We start from the raw sequence: 24,882 nt of genomic DNA on the forward strand, positions 1-24,882 counted from the left end.
TGAGAAGTACTACAAAGCATTAGACAAGTGAGTATGAAATAGTGATCTTAAGAAGAACAACAAAGCGTTAGACAAGTGAGTATGGCATAGTGATCTTGAGAAGTACAAAAAGGCGTTAGACAAGTGAGTATGGCATAGTGATCTTGAGAAGTACTACAAGGCATTAGACAAGTGAATATGGCATAGTGATCTTGAGAAGAACTACAAAGCGTTAGACAAGTGAGAATGGTTTAGTGATCTTAAGAAGTACTGCAAAGCGTTAGACAAGTGAGTATGGCATAGTGATCTTGAGAAGTACTTCAAGGCGTTAGACATGTGAGTATGGCATAGTGATCTTGAGAAGTACTACAAGGCGTTAGACTTGTGAGTATGGCATAGTGATCTTGAGAAGTACTACAAGGCGTTAGACATGTGAGTATGGCATAGTGATCTTGAGAATTACTACAAGGCGTTAGACAAGTGAGTATGGCATAGTGATCTTGAGAAGTACTACAAGGCATAAGACATGTGAGTATGGCTATCTTGTTTTTAAATGAATGTGCAAAATGAGTTCAGACAGCAAAGTAATACAAAAACATAATTTGCACATTTTGTACATTTTTATGCCCCTGAAGGAGGGTATATATTGGGCGAACTGTCTGTCTGTCCGTCTTTCCGTCACACTTTGCGTTTAGGTTTATAAAAATGCTCATAACTTCTATGTCGCTTCAGATAGCAACTTGATATTTGGCATGCATGTGTATCTCATGGAGCTGCACATTTTGAGTGGTGAAAGGTCTAAATCAAGATCATCCTTCAAGGTCAAAGGTCAAAATCCAAATCTAAGGGAAGTAATAAGCTTTAAAGGGAGATAATTATCTGTACCTGCCAAATGATAAAAAAATAAAATAAATCAAAGCGGCGCAGTAGGGGGCATTGTGTTATCACTGAAGAATTTTGCATTCCTTGTGCAACACAATATTTACACTGCATACTGTTCTCATCATATGTTAACCATGGCCATATCCAGCCATCCAAGTTGAAACTCACGCTTACCTTTAGATTGATCAAACTCCTTAGTGTACTTGCGTATTTCTGTAATATTTGGCTTTTCTGGTCGAGAAACGCCTTGAATAAATTCATACATTTTAACTGTTTTGTTACACCATGTGCGCAGCCATCTTGGAATGACATTATACAGCGCCTGACGTAATAGGCCTTTTCACTTAATGTGTGCTTGATGTTTTGTAAGATGCAAACTAATTGGCTGTGACCATTTCAAGCCAGAGGGGTCAAAGTATTGATGAATACAGCACAATGTATTGAAAGTTATGAACAGCTTTTTCAAAAAGCTTTTCTCCTGGAGAGACTACCTGTTTTTGAAATTCAATCACCCGGCTTAAAAATTGGTCGCTCAAGGCCAACAGGCAATCATTAATTTCCATCCCTGCTAGTAAAAGGTGTGGCCATTGACATGACCCATAGATCCTGTCAAAAATGATCTATCCAAATGATAGCTTATCCAAATTACGGTAGTAATAAAACACACATAACCATGGTACATCATAATGTGAATCTTTGTTTATTTCTTAGGAAATGTTTTATGCATATTCAAGTCAGAATGTAATGTTAAAAATGTTAAAAATTAATTTAAATATAGTACATTTATATTACAGTAAATGATTCTGTGTTGTCCCCTACTGGTTTCACCGGAGGGGACTTATGGTTTTCGCTCTGTCTGTCTTTCTGTCTGTGAATCTGTCTGTCACACTTTTCTGGGTCCTACGATAACTTTAAAAGTTCTTCATATTGTTTGGCAATATGGACATTATGCACGTCATTTCATTTTGTTCCTACGTCAAAAATTCTTGTTGCTATGGCAACAAATAAAATTAAAAAAATTCTGACAATGGTGGAGCCGGTAGGGGACATATATTGCTTGGCAATAGTCTTGTTTAATGATAAGTTATGAAATTCTTACCAATAGATGCTGTTATGATTTTCAATTCCTGATTTGATGATTATGTTACCTATTTGTACCAATGGCAATCCTGCTATTGATTTAAATTGAGACTTGTTAGCCCTCCTGAACTTGTTTTGTATGTCGTGTTTTGCTTAATATGTCCTTCATAGCCTGTTTTCAGTGCTATAAACATTGCTTGTTGTTCATTTGCAAGCTGTTAGATATTCCTGAAAACATCCCAATGCATTCCATATTGACAGCGGTTTGCTAAATGATTTGCAAATAAGTTGTTTTTGTCCCCGCCCTGTGAAACGGGAAGGGACTTATGGTTTGCGCTCTGTGTGTCTGTCTGTGAGTCTGTTGGTCACACTTTTCTGGATCCTGCGATAACTTTAAAAGTTCTAAAAAAAATTCATGAAACTTGAAACATGGATAGATGGCAATATGGAGATTATTCACGTCATTTCATTTTGTTCCTACGTCAAGAATTCTGGTTGTCATGGCAACAAATAGACTAGAAATATTTCTGAAAATTGTGGAGTTTCACCGGTAGGGGACCTTATTGCTTGACAATAGTCTTGTTTTAGTAAGCATTAAGATATCAAAGCTGCTATGCAACATTTTGACTTAATTTTTTTCTCCGCATATGTCCTATTATTTTGGTATTCTGCACATAAGTCAAAGTTAATGAAAAGTTCACCAAACAATTAAGGATTCCAAGGCTAACCATTTATCTCCATATTTTTCTAACCCATTTACTTACAAACTTCCTTCTTATCAACAGAAATATTGATCAAACAATACAAACATTTTATTAGCATTTATGATAGTAAAAAAAGGTGAAACAAGTGATCAAAAGAAAATATAAGCACACAAGTGTTATTTCCCTTTAGAAAACCAGAAAAAAATCTGTAGTTATAAGTTAATTCTTAGAATTTGTAAAACACAATCATCAGAAGGAAATACAAATCTGAACATACAAGCATAATATGATATATCTTTGAAAGGAAAGTTTACAGTTTCAGATTAAACTGCATGAGTACCCATGTTTGCTACACGAATATGCCATAACCATGCTGTTGTTGTTATTGTTTGATGATTCATACACTTAAAAAACATCTTATTTCCTATACAACTATTCCAAACTGCTAATAATTAGTATGGTACTCAATAACATGTTGTTTATCATTTAAAAATGAAAACAATCAGGCCCAAAATAGTTCATATTGCTTTATGAAGATGTTCAGCATTGTCTAGTTTCATAAGAAAACAGAAAAGAATAGTTTTTATTTTGACTAAAGCATACAGCTCATTGTCATCACCATACACATACAATAACAGCATGTGTTTGAAGTAAATATACGTACAAAACATACGTCATTTCAAAGAACATTCAATAAACAAAAGCAAAAAATAAACATGTTTTTGTCAAAATGTCACAAGGATGAGGTAAACAACTAGTGACCACTTTGTATCAAACATATTTTTTTAATCACATTTGTTTTCTGACCACCAGAAAAATGTAAGAGCTATTAGTATTTTTTAAATAAACATGAACAAATTTTGACGTTGGAATTTATGTATTCCTAATATCATCATAAAATGGACATTAAATAACAAAGTTATATTCATCCTCGATATTATTTAGGTTGCATAACACACATCGCGTTGATCTCTGAAAATTTTCTTATGTCTTCCCATTTGAATTTTCATAGATAATTTTTTTTTTTTTTTTATGTCCCCCAGTCTATAGTTTGTTACATATTGTTTTTGCCCTGTCTGTTTGTTGGTGTGTTGGTTTGTTTGCGTCAAACTTTTACAATGGCCATAACTTTTGCAATATTGAAGATAGCAACTTGATATTTGTCATGCATGTGTATCTCATGGAGTTGCACATTTTGAGTGGTGAAAGGTCAAGGTCATCCTTCAAGGTCAAAGGTCAAATATATTGGGGGGACATAGTGTTTCACAAACACATCTTGTTATTTATTTATGTTGGTTCCCTATCGCAGTCTGTGATTGTAGTAATAGGTCAAAGTAGAACTCCAAATCAACCAAATCGTGGCCGGTTTTGCCCCAATATCAAGTGTTAAAAAAAACTAGCTTTTCTGAAAAATCTCTAATCTTTATAAAAAATCATTACAATACAAGGTTAAAGTTCATGGTCATCCTTCAAGGTCAAAGGTCAAATAAATGGGGGGGGCCATAGTGTTTCACAAACATATCTTGTTGAAACATTTTTGTTTAAGTACAGCGTTATACCAAATTATCATTGAAATCATTACACACAACTTCATATGTTTTGTTGACTTAATTGTCAAATGAGTATTATAAAATTTGTAATCCGAAACACACCTTAGAAGTTTCATGTTCCTGCGACATTAACACATTCTAGCATCAAATCAATAGTGCTCATTTTTTTCTTGTGTATCCTTTGTTCTGATAAAAAGTGCCCAAAAATTATGATGCACATGTCTAAAGTCACGTCATCCGAATGGAAGGGTGGGTGTGTTGATTTTTGCATTAAAACATTTTAGCGCAGAGAACATTGATATCTTTAATGTAAGGAAACAGTTTTGTAATTCACTTAAACAAAATTATGTTGCAAATAATTTTTAATTGATATTTCATCTGAATTTTGTAACAATCCAACACACTGTTTCTTTAATGTACTGGTCAAAATAAGTTATTATTGAAACTGTATACTGATCAAACATAAAATCGGGACAAAACTGGAATTAATATTTGTCGTTATAAAAACATGCTTAGACTACATGTAGACTGCAATGTTTTGACAAAAAAGATTAAAATGTTCAAATGCAACTCTGTGATTTATGGTAGAGAAATTCAATAATTACTGGTAATACATTAGTCTGAACCTCATACGTTCTTACAAATATAATAGAGAACATATTTAAGCTTAGCATTGAAAAATATAGGGTTGTTGCTCTTTTGCAATGTGATTCATTAAGGACACACAAACAAAATAGGATGCTTAGATCATGGTGTTTAACCATATCCATTAGGTTAAACCAGCAACCATAATAGATGCATAATAGAAAATAGTTTATTATTAACCTTTCAATAATTAACGTAGTAAATATTATTGTAATGGGTTAAATTATTTTGCATAGTGAGGTAACAAAATAACATTAAATACTGAACAGCAGTTATTTTGAACTTTAACCAAACATGAAAGAGAATTTTCACAATATACATGTATGGTTCATATGTGTTATAACCTGAAAAATATGGTATATAAATGTGTTTCCGACTCTTTGAAGTGTAATGGGCACCTAAATGTCAAAAGCACAGAGTCCAAAGAACTATATTATTCAATTTTCAAGACATTCCAGCACCAACATTTATGCTAACTACTGTTTCAGGGCTATTATGAACTATCACAATATGAAGATGGAGGAGATTAATAAGATAATCCGCGAGCTCTGGAGAAACACGTACAGGGGCAATGGTGAGTGGCCATGCTTGTACGCTCACTTTTAGTATGAATCAAAAATATTCTGCTAAAGGAAATCTCAGCTTGTATGATACATGAATTTTTATTGCTTCATAGTCTTATATGAGATTATTTAGAACTTTTATTTTTATGTATGGTTTCAGTATGGTTTATACATGTATATATGTTCTAGTTAAGCAATAAATTGAAGGTATGATGGCCTTCAACGGCAGTTGTTGCCTTCACAAAAGCATCTATCATACTTGAATATAGTTTAATTTACCATTCGCCAATGATCCTAGGAATTAATAAAAATAAAAATAAAGGAATTACGAAAATAGAAACATCTGTGAATTTTATAAAAATAGAAATTATATTTAAATAAAAAATGTTTTAGTTTTTTTATATATCCATAAATTATATTTTTTATGTAAGATACAAAAGAAAAAAAGGAAAAAATGGTTGAAAGTGACAAGTATGCTCTGCTTTCATTAAACAACAATTCTGGAAAAATTACCTTTTTCTAAGGAAAAAAAGTGAATTTTACCCTTGGACTTGTCCAAGGCAACCCTGTAATTATATCGGTAACGTTCTCCTTTCAGACATTGAGACGATAGAGATACGCTCAGATGAGGACGAGGCTGCCTCCATGAAGACACGCAAGGTGTATAACTACCGAGTGGTGATGATCAAGCCTGGTGACACCGTCATAGACATGAGGGGCAGGTGCAGCGCGGGACAAAAGGTGGGATGTAACCCTTACCCACTCAGTAGTAAACTTAAACTGTCTACATGCAACCAGCATAAAATCAGAACAGCCTGCGAGTTACTTGCAGTCTGTTCAGGTTTTATTCTGTTTTCTGCTCATCAGTATATAACAGATGGACTGAAAGCCTTAATAACTTAAATCTAGGAAGAAAGGCCTTAAATTTTGTTTAAATTTCTGAGGGAATATAAATGCCTCAAAGTGCGTTTCTTAGTGATGAAGGGTTAACAGTTACTCTTGTCAAAGGTTTAAATGAACCAATTTAGAATGAAAAATTAATCTCAGTTGTAAGATAGCAAAATAAAATGATATGTTCCTTTATTGTCTCATCATGTTGGACTTTGCATAAAGTTTCTCAGCTTATCACCTTTTTATTTTTTAGATGATAAAAAGAAATTTAATTTTTGGCTCAAACCAATTTTTTGTCGAGTTACGTCACCTTAATATAATGTGTAAGATTTTGGTTCACTTCATATTTTTCAAGAGCTATTGCCATGTGACAAATGTATGATTTTGGCATTTACCAATATTTGCAGATCAATGGCATTTACACCTATCGTCTAATGATCACGATCTCAAATTGCCAGCCCAGCTACACAACTAGATTGGGGATTGGTCATGAAATAATATCTACCACGTTTTCACCATAAATGTGTTTCAAGAAGGGCAGTTGTTAGTTACTGACATGAATATCTGCATATAAGCACTGGGAAACCAGCTTACCGAGGAAAAGTGTGAGAAGGTTAACTGACAGCTCTGGAACACTGTTGGAAATGGCAAAAAATCTCAATAAACCAACAAATACAAATGTAGTTTTGTTTTTTGTTGTTCTGACCAACATTTTCAGAGTTATGGCCCTTTGACATAATGTGTTTGTGTGTGTGTGATTGTCAGGTGCTGGCCTCGCTGCTGATCAGACTAGCGCTGGCCGAGACGTTCTGTTTGAACTGTGGCATTTTGGCGCTGGATGAACCTACGACCAATTTGGACAGGGAGAACATTGAGAGTCTAGCTGGCGCACTTGTTGAGTAAGTCCTGCAGTAATTATAGATTAATTGCACTAGAATGTTGAAGAATGATTGGCATCAAGTTGCTTATTATGTCCCCCACCCACTATAGTGGGGGACATATTGTTTTTGCCCTGTCTGTTGGTCTGTACATTGGTCTGTTGGTCTGTTTGCTCCAACTTTAACATTTGCAATAACTTTTTCAATATTCAAGATAGCAATTTGATATTTGGCATGCATGTGTATCTCATGGAGCTGCACATTTTGAGTGGTGAAAGGTCAAGGTCATCCTTCAAGGTCAGAGGTCAAATATATGTGGCCAAAATGGCTCATTTTATGAATACTTTTGCAATATTGAAGATAGCAGCTTGATATTTGGCATGCATGTGTATCTCATGGAGCCACACATTTTGAGTGGTGAAAGGTTTAGGTCAAGGTCATCCTTAAAGGTCAAAGGTCAAATATATGTGGCCAAAACTGCTCATTTTATGAATACTTTTGCAATATTGAAGATACCAACTTGGTATTTGGCATGCATGTGTATCTCATGGAGCCGCACATTTTGAGTGGTGAAAGGTCAAGGTCATCCTTCAAGGTCAGAGGTCAAGTATATGTGGCCAAAATGGCTCATTTTATGAATACTTTGGCAATATTGAAAATACCAACTTGATATTTGGCATGCATGTGTATCTCATGGAGCCGCACATTTTGAGAGGTCAAAGGTAAAAAAATAAATAAATAAATTCAAAGCGGTGCAGAAGGGGACATAGTGTTTCTGAACAACACATTTTTTAAACGTCAAATAAATTACCCCACCCCACATTATACTCCACTCTCACCCCCACCCCCCTTCCCCCCCACAATTTTTTATATATTTATATCTTAATTTTTTAAAGATCGTGTAATAAATTATAGAATATGAACAATTTCCCCATGGTGGCTTACGTTATACTATCAAGCACTTGAATAGTCGATCCCGCTGTCCTCTGACAGCTCTTGTTATGTCCCCCATCACTATAGTGGGGGTACATATTGTTTTTGCCCTGTCTGTTGGCCTGTTTGGTCAAACTTTAACATTTGTCATAACTTTTGCAATATTGAAGATAGCAACTTCATATTTGGCATGCATGTGTATCTCATGGAGCTGCACATTTTGAGTGGTGGAAGGTCAAGGTCATCCTTCAAGGTCAAAGGTAAAAAAAATATAAACAAATAAAGTCAAGCGGCACAGAAGGGGACATGGTGTTTCTGACAAACACATTTCTTGTTTTTCTATATTTGCTTAATATTTAAAGTTGTTATTGTATAAAATTCTGTGCGAACTTGTGTTGCTTTTTTCACATACAGTTCGCTTTTAAAAGTTCTAAGTTTATTGCAATTCATTTGTATCTCTAGCCAAAAGTAGAGGGTCAGTTTGTCAGTGAGTCTGTCTTTTGAAACTTCATGGGTGAATAGATATCAATGTGGAGAAGTACAAAAGAACCATAACCCTGAAATTTGTTTAAAAAGAGTTATTGCCCTTTTTTGTTTTTTGTAATATGTAACTTTTCATAGCTAAATCTCAGAAAGATACAAGTTTTTCAACATGAAACTTCATGGGTGCATAGATATCAAAGATGAGATGTGCCATGCACAGTAACCATAACCCCATACTTTCTTTAAGAAGAGTTATTGCCCTTTGTTGTTTTTTGTATGATGTAACTTCAAATATTTGGGATAAGACACAACCCTTAAAATAGCCTTTTGTTTTAGTTCAGCAGCCATCAATAAACACGATTTATTTGGCGGGGGATATAATTTCAACAAATTTGCTTGTTAGCTCAACTATTATATAGAAATATATATAGTGGAGCTATCCTACTCACCCTGGCATCGTCGTGCGCGTGAGCGTTGGAATGTTAACGTTTGAATATCACCTCAAATATTTCCTGTTTCCCTTGACATAATGCTTTCATATTTAGCATAGTTCTTTATCAACATGATACCAAGCTATGAACAAGAGCAGACAACTGTATCAAGCATTTTGTAAGAATAATGGCTCTGTTTTACTTAGAATATTCATATTATTGATAAATCTATGTTAAAGTTTGCATACCACCTCAAATATTTCCTATTTCCCTTGACTTATTGCTTTCATATTTTGCATACTCTTTATCAACATGACCCCAATCTATAAAAAAGAGCAGACAACTGTAACATTCATTTTGTAACAATTCTGTTCCCTTTTTATACCTAGAGAATTGCAAATTTGGTAAAGTTTTGTGTTTAGGTTTACTTTATTCCTAAAGTATCAAAGCTATTGCTCAGACATCGAAAACTCGCTAACTGTCATAAGGGGACTGCACAGGGCAAGTTGCATAACTCTGGTTGGCATTTGCCAAAGCTTCTTCATTTATGATCAGATTTGATTCATACTCTGACAAAACAACACTTACCTGACATATCACAAAATGGACTCCATCCAAACCATCCCCTACGCTCCACCCCAGAACCCCTCCCCTCCACCCACCAAAAATATATAAAAAATCCTTTTTTTTCCCCATATTTTTGAAAGATCATCTAATAAATGACCACACCCCCCAAGTTCCCCATGATGGCTTACGTTATACTGTCAAGCACTCGAATAGTCGAGCGCGCTGTCTTCTGACTGCTCTTGTTTTCACAATTTATCACTAATGAAATAAGAGAGCTTTAGCTTATGCTCTTTTGACAGAGATTATTGAAGCTAGTGGGGCCTTTTTATGAAGCAAGGCTGAGAAAACCTAAACTTGAAACAACTAGCCACAAAATGACATTATTATACAGTACGGTGTTGAAATAGCTATAGATATTAGCTTAACTATTATCAGTAAAGTCTCCGCTATACTAATCACACCAATGTAAATGTCTGCTTAATTTTCTTGTTAATGTAAGTAAGCAATATCTCCACATCACTGCTTCTACTACAGTTATTAAATTAAAACTTATTGTGTTTGGGTTTTTAATTAATGGTCTCTGCGCAAGTTTCATAATATGAACCTGCAATTTAGCATAAATAAGTCCCTAATTTGTACTTACAAACAGAAAATTCGATAAAAAAATGCAACATCTCTATCATTGATTCTATTTCAACTATTTAACTGAAACTTAACATGTGTGTTCAGGGTCATCAGTTGATGTCATTGACCAAGATCCATAATTCTGACCTGCAATTTAGCAGAACTTTGTCCTTTTTGTATTTAGATTATTGGTTAAGGTAAACTGTTTATTTTAACATTTGCATTAAATGATCTATCTATCCATGGATCGATCCATCCATTCATCCATCCATGTATCAATCCATACATTTATACATACATTTATTTATCCATCCTTTTATCCATCCATCAATTTATCCATCCATCCATTTATCCATCCATCTATCTGTCCATCAATCCATCCCTATGTCAAATATATAGCCATCTATCCCAGGATCATCAAGGGTCGCAGGCACCAGAAGAACTTCCAACTGGTGGTGATTACCCATGATGAGGACTTTGTGGAGTTGTTGGGGCGCTCTGACTATGTGGACTACTTCTTTAGAGTGAGCAAGAATCCATAGTAAGTATGACCTGACTATGTGAACTACTTCTTTAGAGTGAGCAAAAATCCATAGTAAGTATGACATGACTATGTGGACTACTTCTTTAGAGTGAGCAAGAATCCATAGTAAGTATGACCTGACTATGTGAACTACTTCTTCAGAGTGAGCAAAAATCCATAGTAAGTATGACATGACTATGTGGACTACTTCTTCAGAGTGACCAAAAATCCATAGTAAGTATTACCCACAGGCTTAGACTGGTTTGAAAGAAAGGCTTCCATCATACTTACAGGTCAAGGGTCAAATTTGAAACAAAACCATGCACTTTTGAGGTATTTTAGACAAATTATTCTTCCATTGTTTTAGCTAAAAAAAATACTGTTATGTTTAGGTTTATCAAGCATGCTTGTAAAAGACTTCATACGGCTGTTACCAAGGTTGAGAGTATTTTTGCATTTGTCCTTACTAGCTTGTCCAAAGTGTACCTTTGTTATTCATAGTTCAATATTTAAATGATTTACCCCATTTTTTACCATGAAGAGACTCAGCTATGTATGCTGCCTGTAACACATATACCAAAGACAAAGGTTAAGGTCCTACTAAGAGTTCAAAGGTCAAATTGGGCCATAATACAGCTTGTCTTGACTGTAAGGCTGTAGTCCATCATGCAATCTTAAGATGAACCATATGTAGACAGCATGTGGCCTGATAGACTTATGATCATGTTTCAAAGGTCAAGGAAACATTTGAGTTCAAAGGTCATGTCCTAACTATAATTTCATCATTTATTATGCAATTTCTAAATATTTTCACAAGTAACTATCTGTCAGATGTTAGATTGTTGTCCCTAGCTCAAAGGTTAAGGTCACACTTAAAGATCTAAGGGCAAATTTGAGCATTATACAGCATGTGCATGCTTAAAGGTTATCATTCATTTTACAATTCTGAAATAAATTACCATTAGTGTTCGCTATGTTGAGATGGCCTGTTGTCAAGCATTTGCATGTTTTCAGCTATAATTGTGGCCAAAGCTAGAGGCTAATTTAATTGTTTTATGTCTCAGGAATCTACGGATGCTTGATGCATATAGTGATTGTTCTGTCTGTCTGTTCCTTTGTCCATGTTCTGTCTGTCTGTTCTTTTGTCCATGTTTACAAGGTTAACCTGAAATGTTTACAAGGTTAACCCGAAATGACACTCTTTGTATAACATCAATATAAATGCCTTCAACAAAGCTTTGATGCTTGCATGATTGTTGTCTTAACACTATCAGTACCAACATTATCTTTACCACAGTTTTACCTTGGTATTGACTTAATTTTGTATGAAGGCTTATTAAAATTGGACAGTGATTCAATGCTGATAAGCCTCCCATTAAGGGTTTTTAAGCCTTGCTCTGGGGAAATGGGACTTAATGCGTGTGCCTAACATCAGATCAGCATGTGCAGTCCACACAGGCTTATCAGGGACATAGAGAATGCTATGTTAGTGTGATTGTGTACTTAAATTTATCCCACAAGTGAAGAAAGGTTTACATGGCGAGGTTGCGAGCCTTGTAACCTTTCTGAGACGAGTGGGATAAATTTAAGTACACAATCACACTAACATAGTATTCTATTTATCCTACAATATATTTCTTTACATAATTTATGCCTGCTGCAATCAAAATAGTAGTATTTAATTCATAAAATAAAAGCAAAAACACAAAATTAACTGAATCTGACAGTGCGTAGTAATATTAATTGTGATCTTTCCCCTTTTACGGAACTCGAAATAGTTCTTAAGAATTCCACGCAAAGTAGAGAAACAAGACAAAATATGGCTATACGCCTCGATTCAAATTTAATCAGCATTCCAAATGTGACACTCAAGTAAAACACAGACGGTTTTGTTATATCTACAATTCTTGTTTCACAACTGTAAAATACCAAAAACATGAATGGCTGCCTTTTTGAAATTTACACCTACGTGAAGCATCATTCAGCATTTATCCCCGCCGATATTGTTAATTTTAGTCTATAAACAACTCTTCTTTTTACACAATTTTTACTTTCTGACATAAAAAAGTAAAACATCTACGGGTTATTGTTCTACTCACCGAAGTTGTGTAAAAACCATGTTTATTTTCGTAAAGTTTAATTTGCTTCCATGACGAGTTAAAATTCTGGACACATTTCTTCATCGCAATCCATCTTTTCCGTTTTAAAGCACTGGATGTAAGCAGGCAATTCTTTGTGGATAGACATTCTTTGATCGACTGACATAAGAACGACTATATTCATCAAAGAAATTACCCTTTTAATTCAATATCGATTTCCTTCAAAAGTTAAAGAACAATTCACTGACACTTTTCTTAAATTTAATCCATCAATTGTTCAACAAAACATCGCATTATTCGAGTACATTCGCATTTTAACGAAATCGAAAATGCAGTCTCACCAGTTTCATTCCAGTTTTATATCCCAACACTGTTATTCCCATTCATAATATGATAATAATCCATCGTAAACACACACAATAATCATTCGATGCTTTAAAAATATTTAATTGTAAAATAAAAACCCTCCAAGTCCGAATTTATGTTGCCCTTAAATCCAAAGCGTTAAGCTAGTTTCGTCATTTAAATTACGTCACACGAGGTACGTCATAAATTGCGTAATCAATTTAATGAAAATTAAAGTACGGAAAGCTGGTTCTTCATAAATTTTAGTAAGGAACCAAAATAGTATTATAGTATGACTCAAAACCTGTGCCCATCTATAATTTAGTATAAAAGTAAGATATATATTATAGACGTTAATACACGGTTGAGCCGGGCCGGGCAGTGATAATTGGCCCCAGGTTGCAAACCAGGGTTATGCGGCCCCTGCGGGCCAATTATCACTGCTCGGCCCATCTCAGTCGTGTATTATCCTCTAAATAATCCATCGTAAACACACACACTCGTTAACTCGTTAAACAACTGCGTACCCAATGACGTGAATGACGCAATCCGGGGTGAAAGGCAAAAAAAGTAGTCCCTATGTACATGTTCTAAAAATAACTGTGAGATAAACCTTATCTAAAAATAACCATGGAGAAAACCTTATCTTTTCTTTATGAGTCGTATTTGTTCTATAAAATCATTTAGCTGTAGGATAAAACACTTTCTGTTTATTTTTGTATTGTTCGGTTTAAGGGAGTATTTTCTTAGCAAAAATCCACTCTCATTAACGCTATACCTTACTGTATACACTGCTTTCTTCCAGTGGATTTTCCCAACTAACAAAGAAAGAAGTTCAGGAACTCAGATCTTAATTTACATGGCAGACAAGAAAGGATGAAAAAAAAATGTACTGCACAAAATAAACAGATGATTTGTGACCTTTTTAATTGGTGAAAATACCATGTGCATATTTACTTTAAGATGGTGTCAAATGAGAAATGTGTCTCTTTTATTTTGAAAACTGTAAAATAAATAAATAAAGATAACTGTTTTATAAAGCACATTAAAAAGCAATTTTATACATTTGTGTTAATATAAGAACATTTCTATTCTTTAATTTTGTGTTTATATTATTTGATTTTTTTTTACATTTTTCAATTTTTGCTTACATTATTTTGTAAAGGCATTGCTAATTTTTGTTGACAGACGTTTTGTTAATAAAGTTTGATTTTTGTGTGTGAAATCATGCTTCTGCAGTGACATGCGGTTTTGTTAGGAAGTTGAAAGTGCATCAATTGTGATTTAATTTGGAGTTGTTATGGTTATGTATTTGTTATTTGTTCATGACCTTAATTACTGTTATAATTGCCTACAAAAAGGTAATGGATATTAGACAAAATCATTGTTTTAAGTATTGTAATAAAATAACTGAGTATTGGCTGTATTTCATAATTTAAGGCAATACAATTTACATGATTATCTGTGAACAAGGCAGGACTCACTGAATGAATACATTAATTTGTGCTTAGAAATTGAAATGTTTTACTTTTTTGCTGTTGTTGAGTTTATTTGCTTATTGTTATAATTTCCAATGCATTGCCTTAATATATCAAAGGATGAAATAACTTAAATCTTATTTGATTTGATTAAAAAACTTGTGTTTGCCTAAGTTGTTATCCATCCAATTGTTGATTCCAATAAATATCTGGTTTTCATGCTATATTAGTGCTATTTCTTTCTTTGTTTGCATTTGTTATGGCATTTCAGAAATAAATGTGACAGCAGTTGCATATTCAGTTGTGTCTTTATTGCCTATGTGGTGGCTTCTCTTTTCTGGTAATCAATAAATAGCAATCAAATAAGGTGAGGAATGGACATTTTCACTGGTAAAGGCTGGCAACCTCAAGTGGTAGAGTGGTCAACTACAAATTGGATCACGGATTGGAATTTTAATGTACTATTGCACAAGCTGGTTTCGAACTACATGACATAAGACCCATTTTCGCATGACGCTGCTAATATATTTGACTACAGTTTTTAAAATACTGGTACACTTAACAACCATTTACTAAATGCTTATTGACGATTTTTCATAACATATAAGCAGTCAATTTGCCACTTAAATCTTATTTTTTTGCGTTTCCTCTCCAAGAAGATGGATTCCTTCAAGGGCAATGTTTATTCTTAAAAGTTTAAAGTAAACGTGAAGCAAAAATATGGCTTGACCCATCTCTTAATTCATTGATGGATTTAAAATGGTATTACCATATGTGCGCTTACATGAATTGTTGTAATGTGACTTAAACCACATGGCTATTAATTTACCTTTAACCCTTTGCATGCTGGGAAATTTGTCGTCTGCTAAATTGTCTTCTGCTTAAGTTCTAAAATTAGCATTTTCTTCGATTTTTTTGAAAAGAATACTATCAGAAAAGCAAACAGTTTGGATCCTGATGAGACGCCAGGTTCTGTGGCGTCTCATCTGGATCCAAACTGTTTGCAAAGGCCTTTAAAATTCGGTTCCCGCACTGAAAGGGTTAAGATGCAAATTTTAGGTCAACTGCCAAACTGATGTGCTTCTCTTAAAAATATAAATAAAAGATTTGGTTAAGTTTTTAATTTATAGAAAAAGTAATAAAACAATATTTTATAAAAGCCTAAGTAATCAGTAAGTTGTTAGAACAAAGAAATAAGAGCATAGGCCCGTCGTATAGATCCTGTAGATAATATAACAACAAAACAATCAGTCTGCATACTTTATTCTAATCTGTCTCTCGTGTTTTACATTATTTTCAAATGTGAATTTTAATAAATTTCTATCAAAAACAATACAATTGTCAATAACCTTTTTAAAACAAAAAATGTAAAAGCACTGTCTTTAGCCAAATTAGTTCTCAATAATAATTCAAGCAACTAAAATGATTTATCCTAAACTAAGCAGCATTACGATTCTCTGTGTTTTTTATTGCACAATAAGTCACTAAACTACAGCAAGAACAACATTTAGTATTTCTGTCATATCTGGTGGCTCAATTATCATTGTTGAGTACTCTCCCTTTAACAGTGAATTAAAATGTACCATTTTAAACTTATTTATTAACTGACCTTGCTCTAACCTTTGTTTTGGCGATAATGCAATAAAAAGTAATGTTTTTAAACCGGTAATAAACTAACACACTAGTTAATGGATCAACCAAATAATCTTGAAATGATCTGAGCTTATGTTCTAACATTTACAACATTTTCTCAAATTATTATTCACCTGACCTTGCTTATACCTTAGATTTGATGGGTAAAGCAATAAAAATTCTTTTTTACTAGTTACGTCTAAGATTTTATTAAATGGATCTACCCAATAATCTACAAATTATTTGAATTAAAGAACTTTTCTCCTCAAATTTATGACATATTCACACATTTATGGATGCTCAATATGAGTGTTTATTTGAATAAGTTTGATGCATGGTTGGAAATGAAATTATTTTTATTGCAGTGTAGCCCATAAACATCATCAGTCGATAGACAAGGTCTGATGATTTTAGTGGAAAAAAGCTATACTATGGTCTAACAGCTACCAAGGTCAGATTTTTTTTTGACAAGGGTGAACTACAAAACAGGAATTAAGCCACCTAATATTATTTGATAGTCTTCCTTAACAACTAGCAAGCAAACCTGTTTCACACATTCAAAACATAAATTTATCAAAAACAAAAACCGTAACAAACATGACATCATAATAAACACATCATATAAACTATATAGCTAAAATAACAAAGCTGTCTTCATGTACACTTAGTATTGCTCTGAATTTAAAACTCATAACAAAAATCAGTAAAACGCTGAGCATAATAAGCCTGGAAGCATGATTTACTAAAACTAAAAAACAACAACAAAATATCCAATACAATTGGCGAGAAATGAATTTTGAAATTAAATTCTTAAGCACTATTAAAAACATAAAATAAAGAACAAATATTTGCCCAAAAAACACATTATTTTCTTAAATAAAATATAACATAGTGCATTAATTTCTTTATACATAGAATCTAGTATTAACATTTTACGGGTATTTTAAGAAAGCCAGTAACGCTTTCTATAAAAGACAAAATATGTACTTAAATATTGAAGAAAAAGAAAGAAATTAGTTTGTGCATCTCAGTTCTTAAGCAAAAGCTAATTTGCACTGCATGATGCCACAACAAATTTGTAAAAATAAAAGCATCTTTCTGCTAAAAATGTTCAGCAAGTGTGTAAACAGACCACATAAAAATACTCTCTAAATGTCTGAAATTGTAAACAAAAACAAGAGTCAGGATGAATATTCTCCTTTGTCATAGAATGGCCAGTGAACAATAAACCTTGGAGATGATTCATGAACACACTATCATCAATTTAGGACATATTTGTGTTGATTTATATAAAGAAAAGAAAAGAAAACAATAATATAATTTGAGTTGAACATTTACTTTGTTGTGATCTGTTTTAATCTGTGTATACATTTATTACTTCAGGTTTGATTAAAATAAAATCCAATAAATGTTTTAAAAGCTTCACAAGTGCACATTTTAACATAGAAAGGTAAAAAAGCACTTTATCCTGAATATACTTCATAACAGGAAGTCAAAACTGAACTATTTTCACAAGTCATGCACAATTTTTTTATACAAAAAAATATTCAATTATATTTCAATAAGCATTTGTTTACCAAGAGATCAGATGCTTAGTCTGTACACAAGGGCACATCAATGTAAATGTGAGACCCGTTCTGAGATAACGGGGCTTAATGCATGTGTGTAGTGTCATCCCAGATTAGCCTGTGCAGTCCGCACAGGCTTATCAGGGACGACACTTTCCGCTTTTATGGTATTTTTCGTTTAAAGGAAGTCTCTTCTACACGAAAATCCAGTTAAGGCGGAAAGTGTCGTCCCTGATTAACCTGTGCAGACTGCACAGGCTAATCTGGGATGACACTTTACGCACATGCATTAAGCCCCGTTTTCTCACAACAAGGCTCATGTAATGTATGATTCTGATATCCCTCAAAAATACTCAAATATATTAAACCTAGCAATTCACCACAGAATATTGTTGTCAACACATGATTCAACTAGCTAAACATATCGACATCAACAACAAGATTCCAAAATGATTGAGCAGTAAGTATTCACTTGGTACACCCAATGATTAACAAGCATATCTGTACATAAACATACTAATTTTCAATTTCAAAAATATGATATAGAATTCCAAAAATATGGCATACAATACTGGAAGTTTTAATATGATATTGCTTCATGATAGATCAGTTTCAGTTACGATCACATACAACTGAAACCCAACAATATTGAAACTGTTCTGTTCAAAACATAAAAAACAAGTGTTCAGTGTAACACTATTGTATCCAATGCAGAAATATTCAACAGTTAAAAGGCTTTCATCTCAACCGTCAACATTATGCATCTTTTCACATCAAGCATTTCAAGTTTTTTATGTTTACTACAGGTACCTACTGCAAGAAAGCTATTTGTATTTGTACAGATTTTTAATTACTACAAGACATTTCCAAGTAAAACACCTACGTAAAATATGTTACTGCAATAGTTTTTCTATGTGATAAGACAATATACTACCACATATAAGTAAGCTTTATTTTCTTGTATTACATGACACAGGCATTTACAAAAGTGAATCTTGTAATGCATATATTGACAAGATTCAACGAACGCGATTTTGTACTTCAACATTGTTGGGTGTCAATTGTGCAATGTGTAAATGCAATTTTAAAAGTTTACCATGAAATACTCCTCTTTCATATACAAACATCACACATTTAACATTGATACACAAAATCACACTGAAACAATGTTTGTCGTCACTAATACACTTCCATCAGTCTTTCCTGAACATGACGCCGAGTCATTTGCTTTAATAACATGGAACATCCACATGCATCACAAAATCATGAACACATTTCATTACATCACTAAACAAATCGTGGTCTTACTAAAGAGATGCCTTATTTTCCCTTTAAGTAAGAACATGTCAACAAATTATTGCACATCGATGAATCTTTACCAGCAAATGGCAAAGATTACTTATATCGTTTATACAAACATCTTGGCATGCAATAAGCAGTAGCAATTAGAGCACAGTTTTTCATATGCCCAGGTCTAGGCATGTGTTTTACATGCGCATGCAGAAAATGTTTTACATATCCTCAACAACTTGCACCATATGAATCAAATGCAGACCCTGGCATCACAGGAGCAAGGCCCTGGCAGCAGTAGCACTGTTATTGCTGGAAAAACTTGATTTGTCAACACGGGGAGGACACTTGGCACCAAAACAATGGCAGTACGTCACAAGTCACCACAACAAAGATCACTTGCGCTGAAATAAGAGAAATCACAGGCATGTTTACCTTGCACACTACAAACTTAAAATCATATTTATATAGAAACACAACTTCTTTCAATTTTGTCCAAATATAATTGGACTGTCAGAAAAAAAACTTACTTTTATGGTCAATAACTAAAAGAACTTAAACTTGCAATTATGGTAAATTACTGAAAGAACTATTCATTACAATAAAAGTCTTCAGCTTTATAAGAATGGCATATGACCAAGTGCTCATTTTTCAACATTTTTGGAAATTAGAATTGATTTAACTGAACTCATAAGAAATTAAAATGTGTTGACAATTTTCGAAAACAGAAAACAAGTGTATATAACATATAATATATCTATCATCACAACAGCAATTTTGGTAAAAACAAATAATTCAACACTTCCGTAATGTCTTTCCAATAGCTCATAAAGATGATTTGTAATGTGTTTACCAGCTGTTAATTTTTGTCATATGGGGACAGATCATTATTTTCAAATTTGTAGCGCAAGCTCATTTCTTAAACACATATATAATGGTACAAAAGCACTTTTTAAAAATGAATTGATGGTATTTAGGTCTTAACTTAATCACTTGAATATTTATCATATTTCTCTATACCAAAGACTGACAGCTTGTTTTGAAATATATGCAGATCTAAATTGGAGCGAGTAATAAATGCCAATTAAAACTGCTCGCTTAATGATGGCAATGTAAATCTTCAATGTCACTGTTATTTATTGATTCACATTCCATCTAAGCACAATCATAAATTGTTTGCAATAAACATGCTACATAAAAGGCAACAAAGGTTCTTCAAGTGAACCGACGTTTTTCATATCTTAATATGCAAATGCCATTATTAAGCATGCAAATATATTGACATCATATTTTCACAATTAATCACAACACTTATTATTGCAAGAAAAGCTCTTAAAACAAAGAAGCACTGTCCTGAACTTGCCATAAAAATATAAACTGATTGTCTATTGGCAAATATTCACTCATGTTAAAAAAAGACACCTACCACAGCCAATCAGAATCAGTGTCTCTTCATATGAAGCGAGAGATGATCCGAGCGGGAGAAGGCTCGCTCGCAAATCTGACATTTAAAAGGCTTGTCCCCTGTGTGTTTACGATAGTGGCGCGTCAGTTCGTCGGACCGTGCAAACCGCCATGTGCACCCTTCCCATGTACATATGTATGGCTTTTCACCTGAAAATAGTTAGAATAGGTAATTTATTATATTATGTTAGATATTTGAATATTAGAAAAAGAGGATTTTTTTATTTTTTTTTATGGAAGGCTGTTGAAATATCAAAATTACTATGGAAAATTAATTTGACAACTTAAAAACAAATTTAATTTGTCATACTTTATTAATTTTGTAAATAGCTAAGGTTATTTGCTTTTGCAAGAAAAATTTAGTTTGCCATATTCCATACATTTTGCAAACACCATTAGGCCTACTTGTGTCTTCAAATCACCAATAAACTAAACCAAGAAAGACAACCCCCCCCCCCCCGATAAGATGTTTTCAAAAAATAACAACATTCAAGCCCAATAACCTGTGTGAGTTCTTCTGTGCGCCTTCAAGTGTGAACTCTTTGTATACACCTTAGAGCAGCCATCAAAGTCGCAGCGGTGCACCCGTCGTTTTTTCTGCAGGTCTGATAGGTTGTCGGGCGAGCTGGAATAGTGGGGTGAGACCGGGGATCTAGGGGCAAGGCGGGGCGGGCTGTATGGGCCCAGACCTGTGTCTATCGTCAGCTTGTTGTACGGGTCTGACTTGTAAGGGTGGTGGCGATGCTTGTACTGTCTGAAATAAATGAGCCGCGCTCTGAGAAAACAGGGGATTAAGTTTTAATTGTTTGTTTAAAGGAAATCAATCTCTTTTTAGTAAAACCGGAGTATAATGCTTAAAGCAGTCTGCACAGGCTTATATTAGCATCATGCTAATTATTAACAAGAGATTGCCAAGCAATATGGTCCCCTACCGGTGAAATTCCACCATTGTCAGTATTTTTTATTTTTTTTAAATATATTTGTTGCCATAGCAACCAGAATTCTTGGCGTAGGAACAAAATGAAATGACATGCATAATCTCAATATTGCCATCTATCCATGTTTCAAGTTTCATGAAACAATATGAAGAACTTTAAGTTATCGCAGGATCCAGAAAAGTGTGACCGACAGACTGACAGACAGAGCGCAAACCATAAGTCCCCTCCAGTTTCACCGGTAGGGGACAACAAGTGTAATCCCAACCAGCCTTGGCATTCAAGTAGTCTGGTCAGGAGCTACCCTGCCCCATTATGAAACCAGGAAACCTTGTGTGATGTTATAGCAGACAGAATGGCATGACTCATCTGTGCATGATGCAGGGCACTTATAACCTATATGACCACAACATATTTAACATTGTTCATTATAAGTTTAATCCTGCATATGAGCAGAAAGTCTAGAGTCCACACTTACTCATTTGCCTCCTTAATTCTCTGCAGGGACAGGAGGGCAGCTGAGCCGATCTTGTTCATGGAGTCTAGAGTGACTGTGGGCTGGTCCTCCACTTCTGAAACAACAACACGTATTATACATGATTAGCACTGGGAATGTCATGGTGTGTGAATGATATTAGATCTTTATGTGAGGTCCATCCATGCCTGAGGCTGCGCGATGTGAGCGCCTTGAGCTTGTCGCAGTATTCATAACTAATTAACATACTTGACTTACAAAAGTTGATGCCAATACTGAATTGCAACCACCAGGAGGTGATTAACACCCCCCCCCCCCAAGAGGGTGAGATGCATGGGGAGCAGCCATGTGCTAAGAAAACAGCTTAGAAATTATATTATAATTATCATATGATTAATATCATTTCTTCTACGGTGACTGTCTTTTCTTGGAAAAGTAAAAGTGGGTGTCAGGACACTCTTATAGTTAAACTTTCACGCAAAAGGACCTTATAAACTTATAAAACATGGAGAAATAGAGATTAGATTGTTAAATTATCTTTATATGCCCTATAAACACAGCATTCCCAGAATTATCTATGTCACCCCCTCCCACAGACCTCATTTCAAACTCAGGCATCTCTGAAAACATCCTCCATTCCATTAATATGATCATACATAAGATTGGTGAAACATTCCTGCTTAGAGAATCATGCCTTGGTTAAATGCTTGGAACAAACTGATTATGTTGACAGAATCATGCATTATCAGTTATCAAATATCAATAATTTATTATGACTTATAATGTTGATTATGATTATATTCCTTACACAAATTGTACAGTTATCATGGTCCATATCTATATTTCAATCTAACATACACCATTTTTACTTGGCATTTTAAAACTAAAACATGCCATTTCACTGATAACCCAGCCTTAAATATTTTAAATAAACAAGGTAAACATCCCACGTCAGCTAGGCATGTTTAGTTTACAGAGCCACCCTCTGCATCCAGCATCAGCAGTGAGCTGTGGGATTGTACATGTATGCTCTAGTTTTCTTATGTAATGTTCACATGTGACACACATTGTCCATCAAATGGGCTAGGCTCTAGGAAAACAGGGCTTAATGCATGTGCACACAGGCTAATCTGTAACAACTGTAACAGCCTATGCTGGATTTTCGATATCAACAGACCTCCTTTAAAAAAAAATTCCATTTAAGCTGTATGAGTCTATGTGGGTATTTGTTTAGTCAAAACATATATTATTTTATCCACCCTTCACAAAATTATCTTGATAATTACTTTAACCATAATTATGTGATATTGCATGCTGTTGTATGAGGACTTTACAACAGTGTTATAGCCACTGTTCATAGCTCTCCCTGCATAACCAAGGACTATAACAATGTGTCAACAACCTGTTAAACACACTCCAATCTTCCAGTTGGCCATTCCCATAGATCAAAGAGATACAAACATTGTCAAGTGAGGAAAAAATGTCAAGGAAAACACTGGTCAACTTGCATTAAAACTTCCATAAGACTCAAGGTGTGAGTCATATAAACCCATTTATGCCAAGCGTCCTGAAAATAGGACATTGCAAACAGCGTAGACCCAGATGAGACGACGCATAATGCGGCGTCTCATCTGGGTCTGCGCTGTTTGCTTAAATGAATTTCTTTATGAAATATTCTAAATATAGACATAAATATAATTGACACCCCTAATTTTGGAAATAAATTGATCCAATTTAGAAGGATAGGAGAGTCCACTGGGCATAAATGGGTTAAAGCATCTGGGTTCTGTTCTGTGCTATATCACTTGTATTTAAAGCAGTTATGATGATAGTTTCTTCTTGGCTTAAAATCATATTCTTTTGGCCAGGTGCTGCTGAATCATTGTTGAATTATCAGCGATAACGCCATGTTATACTGGTGCAAAAAGATATGGATACAGGTTTACTTTCAAAACTAGATGATGGGCGAAACAATTATACTTACATAGGTAGAAACCCAAACCACTTGTCAGTGTAACAATTCTAAGTTTGAAGAATGTGTGCAAACATTAACATACATGTTTTGTAAATGTTTGTAATGCTATATCATAAATTGTAACAGTAAATGTCTAGCTGTTGTTTTTTACTGCCTGACAAAGACATTTAGAGACTCACTGCTGAGATATGACACTGTAAGTCTCTCATCAAATGTGCAATATTTAACCCATATATGCCTAGTGGACTCTTCCATCCTTCTAAATTTGATCAATTTATTTCCAAAATTAGGGATGTCTAGTATATTTATTTCTATATTTATAATATTTCTTACATCATGCATGCGTCTCATCTGGGTCTACGCTCTTTGCCAAGGCCTTTTTTCCAGACGCTAGGCATAAATGGGTTAAGCTTGTTTTAAAATCATTCATTTCTAGTTAGCAAAAAAGAGGCTACCTTTAACAATGCATTTCTAGTTATCATGTTATCTGCCTTAATATTTATTGGTGTTTTAACACAACATATGACAATTTGAAATCTACAAATCTTTCATTCTTGCCCCTTGTCTGAAAAAATCTTTCCCCTTAAAGTACAAAAAAACCTTCGTTCAATATATCATCTTAATTATTTGTTTAACAGTATTTGAGTCCTATCACAGTGGCCAGTTAAACTGTTAAATCTTTCCTGGGCAGGCTGCTTGCCAGTAATAAGTGTACATACTTATACCAGTAACTGACAAGCACCCTATTTTAATTAGAGGAAGGGAGAAAAATAATACCACTGGGCTTACCGTCTATACCCTATACTTACTGAGCTAACTTACATAATCAACTTAGAATATTTGGTCTATCTATTTGAAATAAAGAATGCCATATACAACTTGAGCTAG

General features: G+C 34.1%; 2 protein-coding genes across 6 annotated transcripts in view; one reads left to right on the forward strand and one right to left on the reverse strand.

Annotated features, from left to right (window-relative positions):
- LOC127877166 (DNA repair protein RAD50-like) overlaps nt 1-14,947 on the forward strand; it is a 116,706-nt gene extending 101,759 nt beyond the window's left edge. For all 5 annotated transcript variants that reach the window (XM_052422826.1, XM_052422823.1, XM_052422822.1 and 2 more), the window contains exons 36-40: nt 5,329-5,414; nt 6,002-6,144; nt 7,060-7,193; nt 10,623-10,751; nt 13,983-14,947. In XM_052422826.1, coding sequence (XP_052278786.1) covers nt 5,329-5,414; nt 6,002-6,144; nt 7,060-7,193; nt 10,623-10,751; nt 13,983-14,031 — 541 coding nt within the window. In that variant the 3' untranslated portion in view covers nt 14,032-14,947. The remainder of the gene's footprint in view (nt 1-5,328; nt 5,415-6,001; nt 6,145-7,059; nt 7,194-10,622; nt 10,752-13,982) is intronic.
- Nucleotides 14,948-15,901: 954 nt separating this feature from the next.
- LOC127877170 (zinc finger protein 486-like) overlaps nt 15,902-24,882 on the reverse strand; it is a 51,467-nt gene continuing 42,486 nt past the window's right edge. Inside the window, exons 6-9 of the mRNA XM_052422833.1 lie at nt 22,023-22,118; nt 21,113-21,384; nt 20,572-20,759; nt 15,902-19,549 (exon numbers count right to left, since the gene is read on the reverse strand). Coding sequence (XP_052278793.1) covers nt 20,587-20,759; nt 21,113-21,384; nt 22,023-22,118 — 541 coding nt within the window. The 3' untranslated portion in view covers nt 15,902-19,549; nt 20,572-20,586. The remainder of the gene's footprint in view (nt 19,550-20,571; nt 20,760-21,112; nt 21,385-22,022; nt 22,119-24,882) is intronic.

This window comes from Dreissena polymorpha, chromosome 4, assembly GCF_020536995.1.
Source record: "Dreissena polymorpha isolate Duluth1 chromosome 4, UMN_Dpol_1.0, whole genome shotgun sequence".
NCBI lineage: Eukaryota > Metazoa > Mollusca > Bivalvia > Myida > Dreissenidae > Dreissena > Dreissena polymorpha.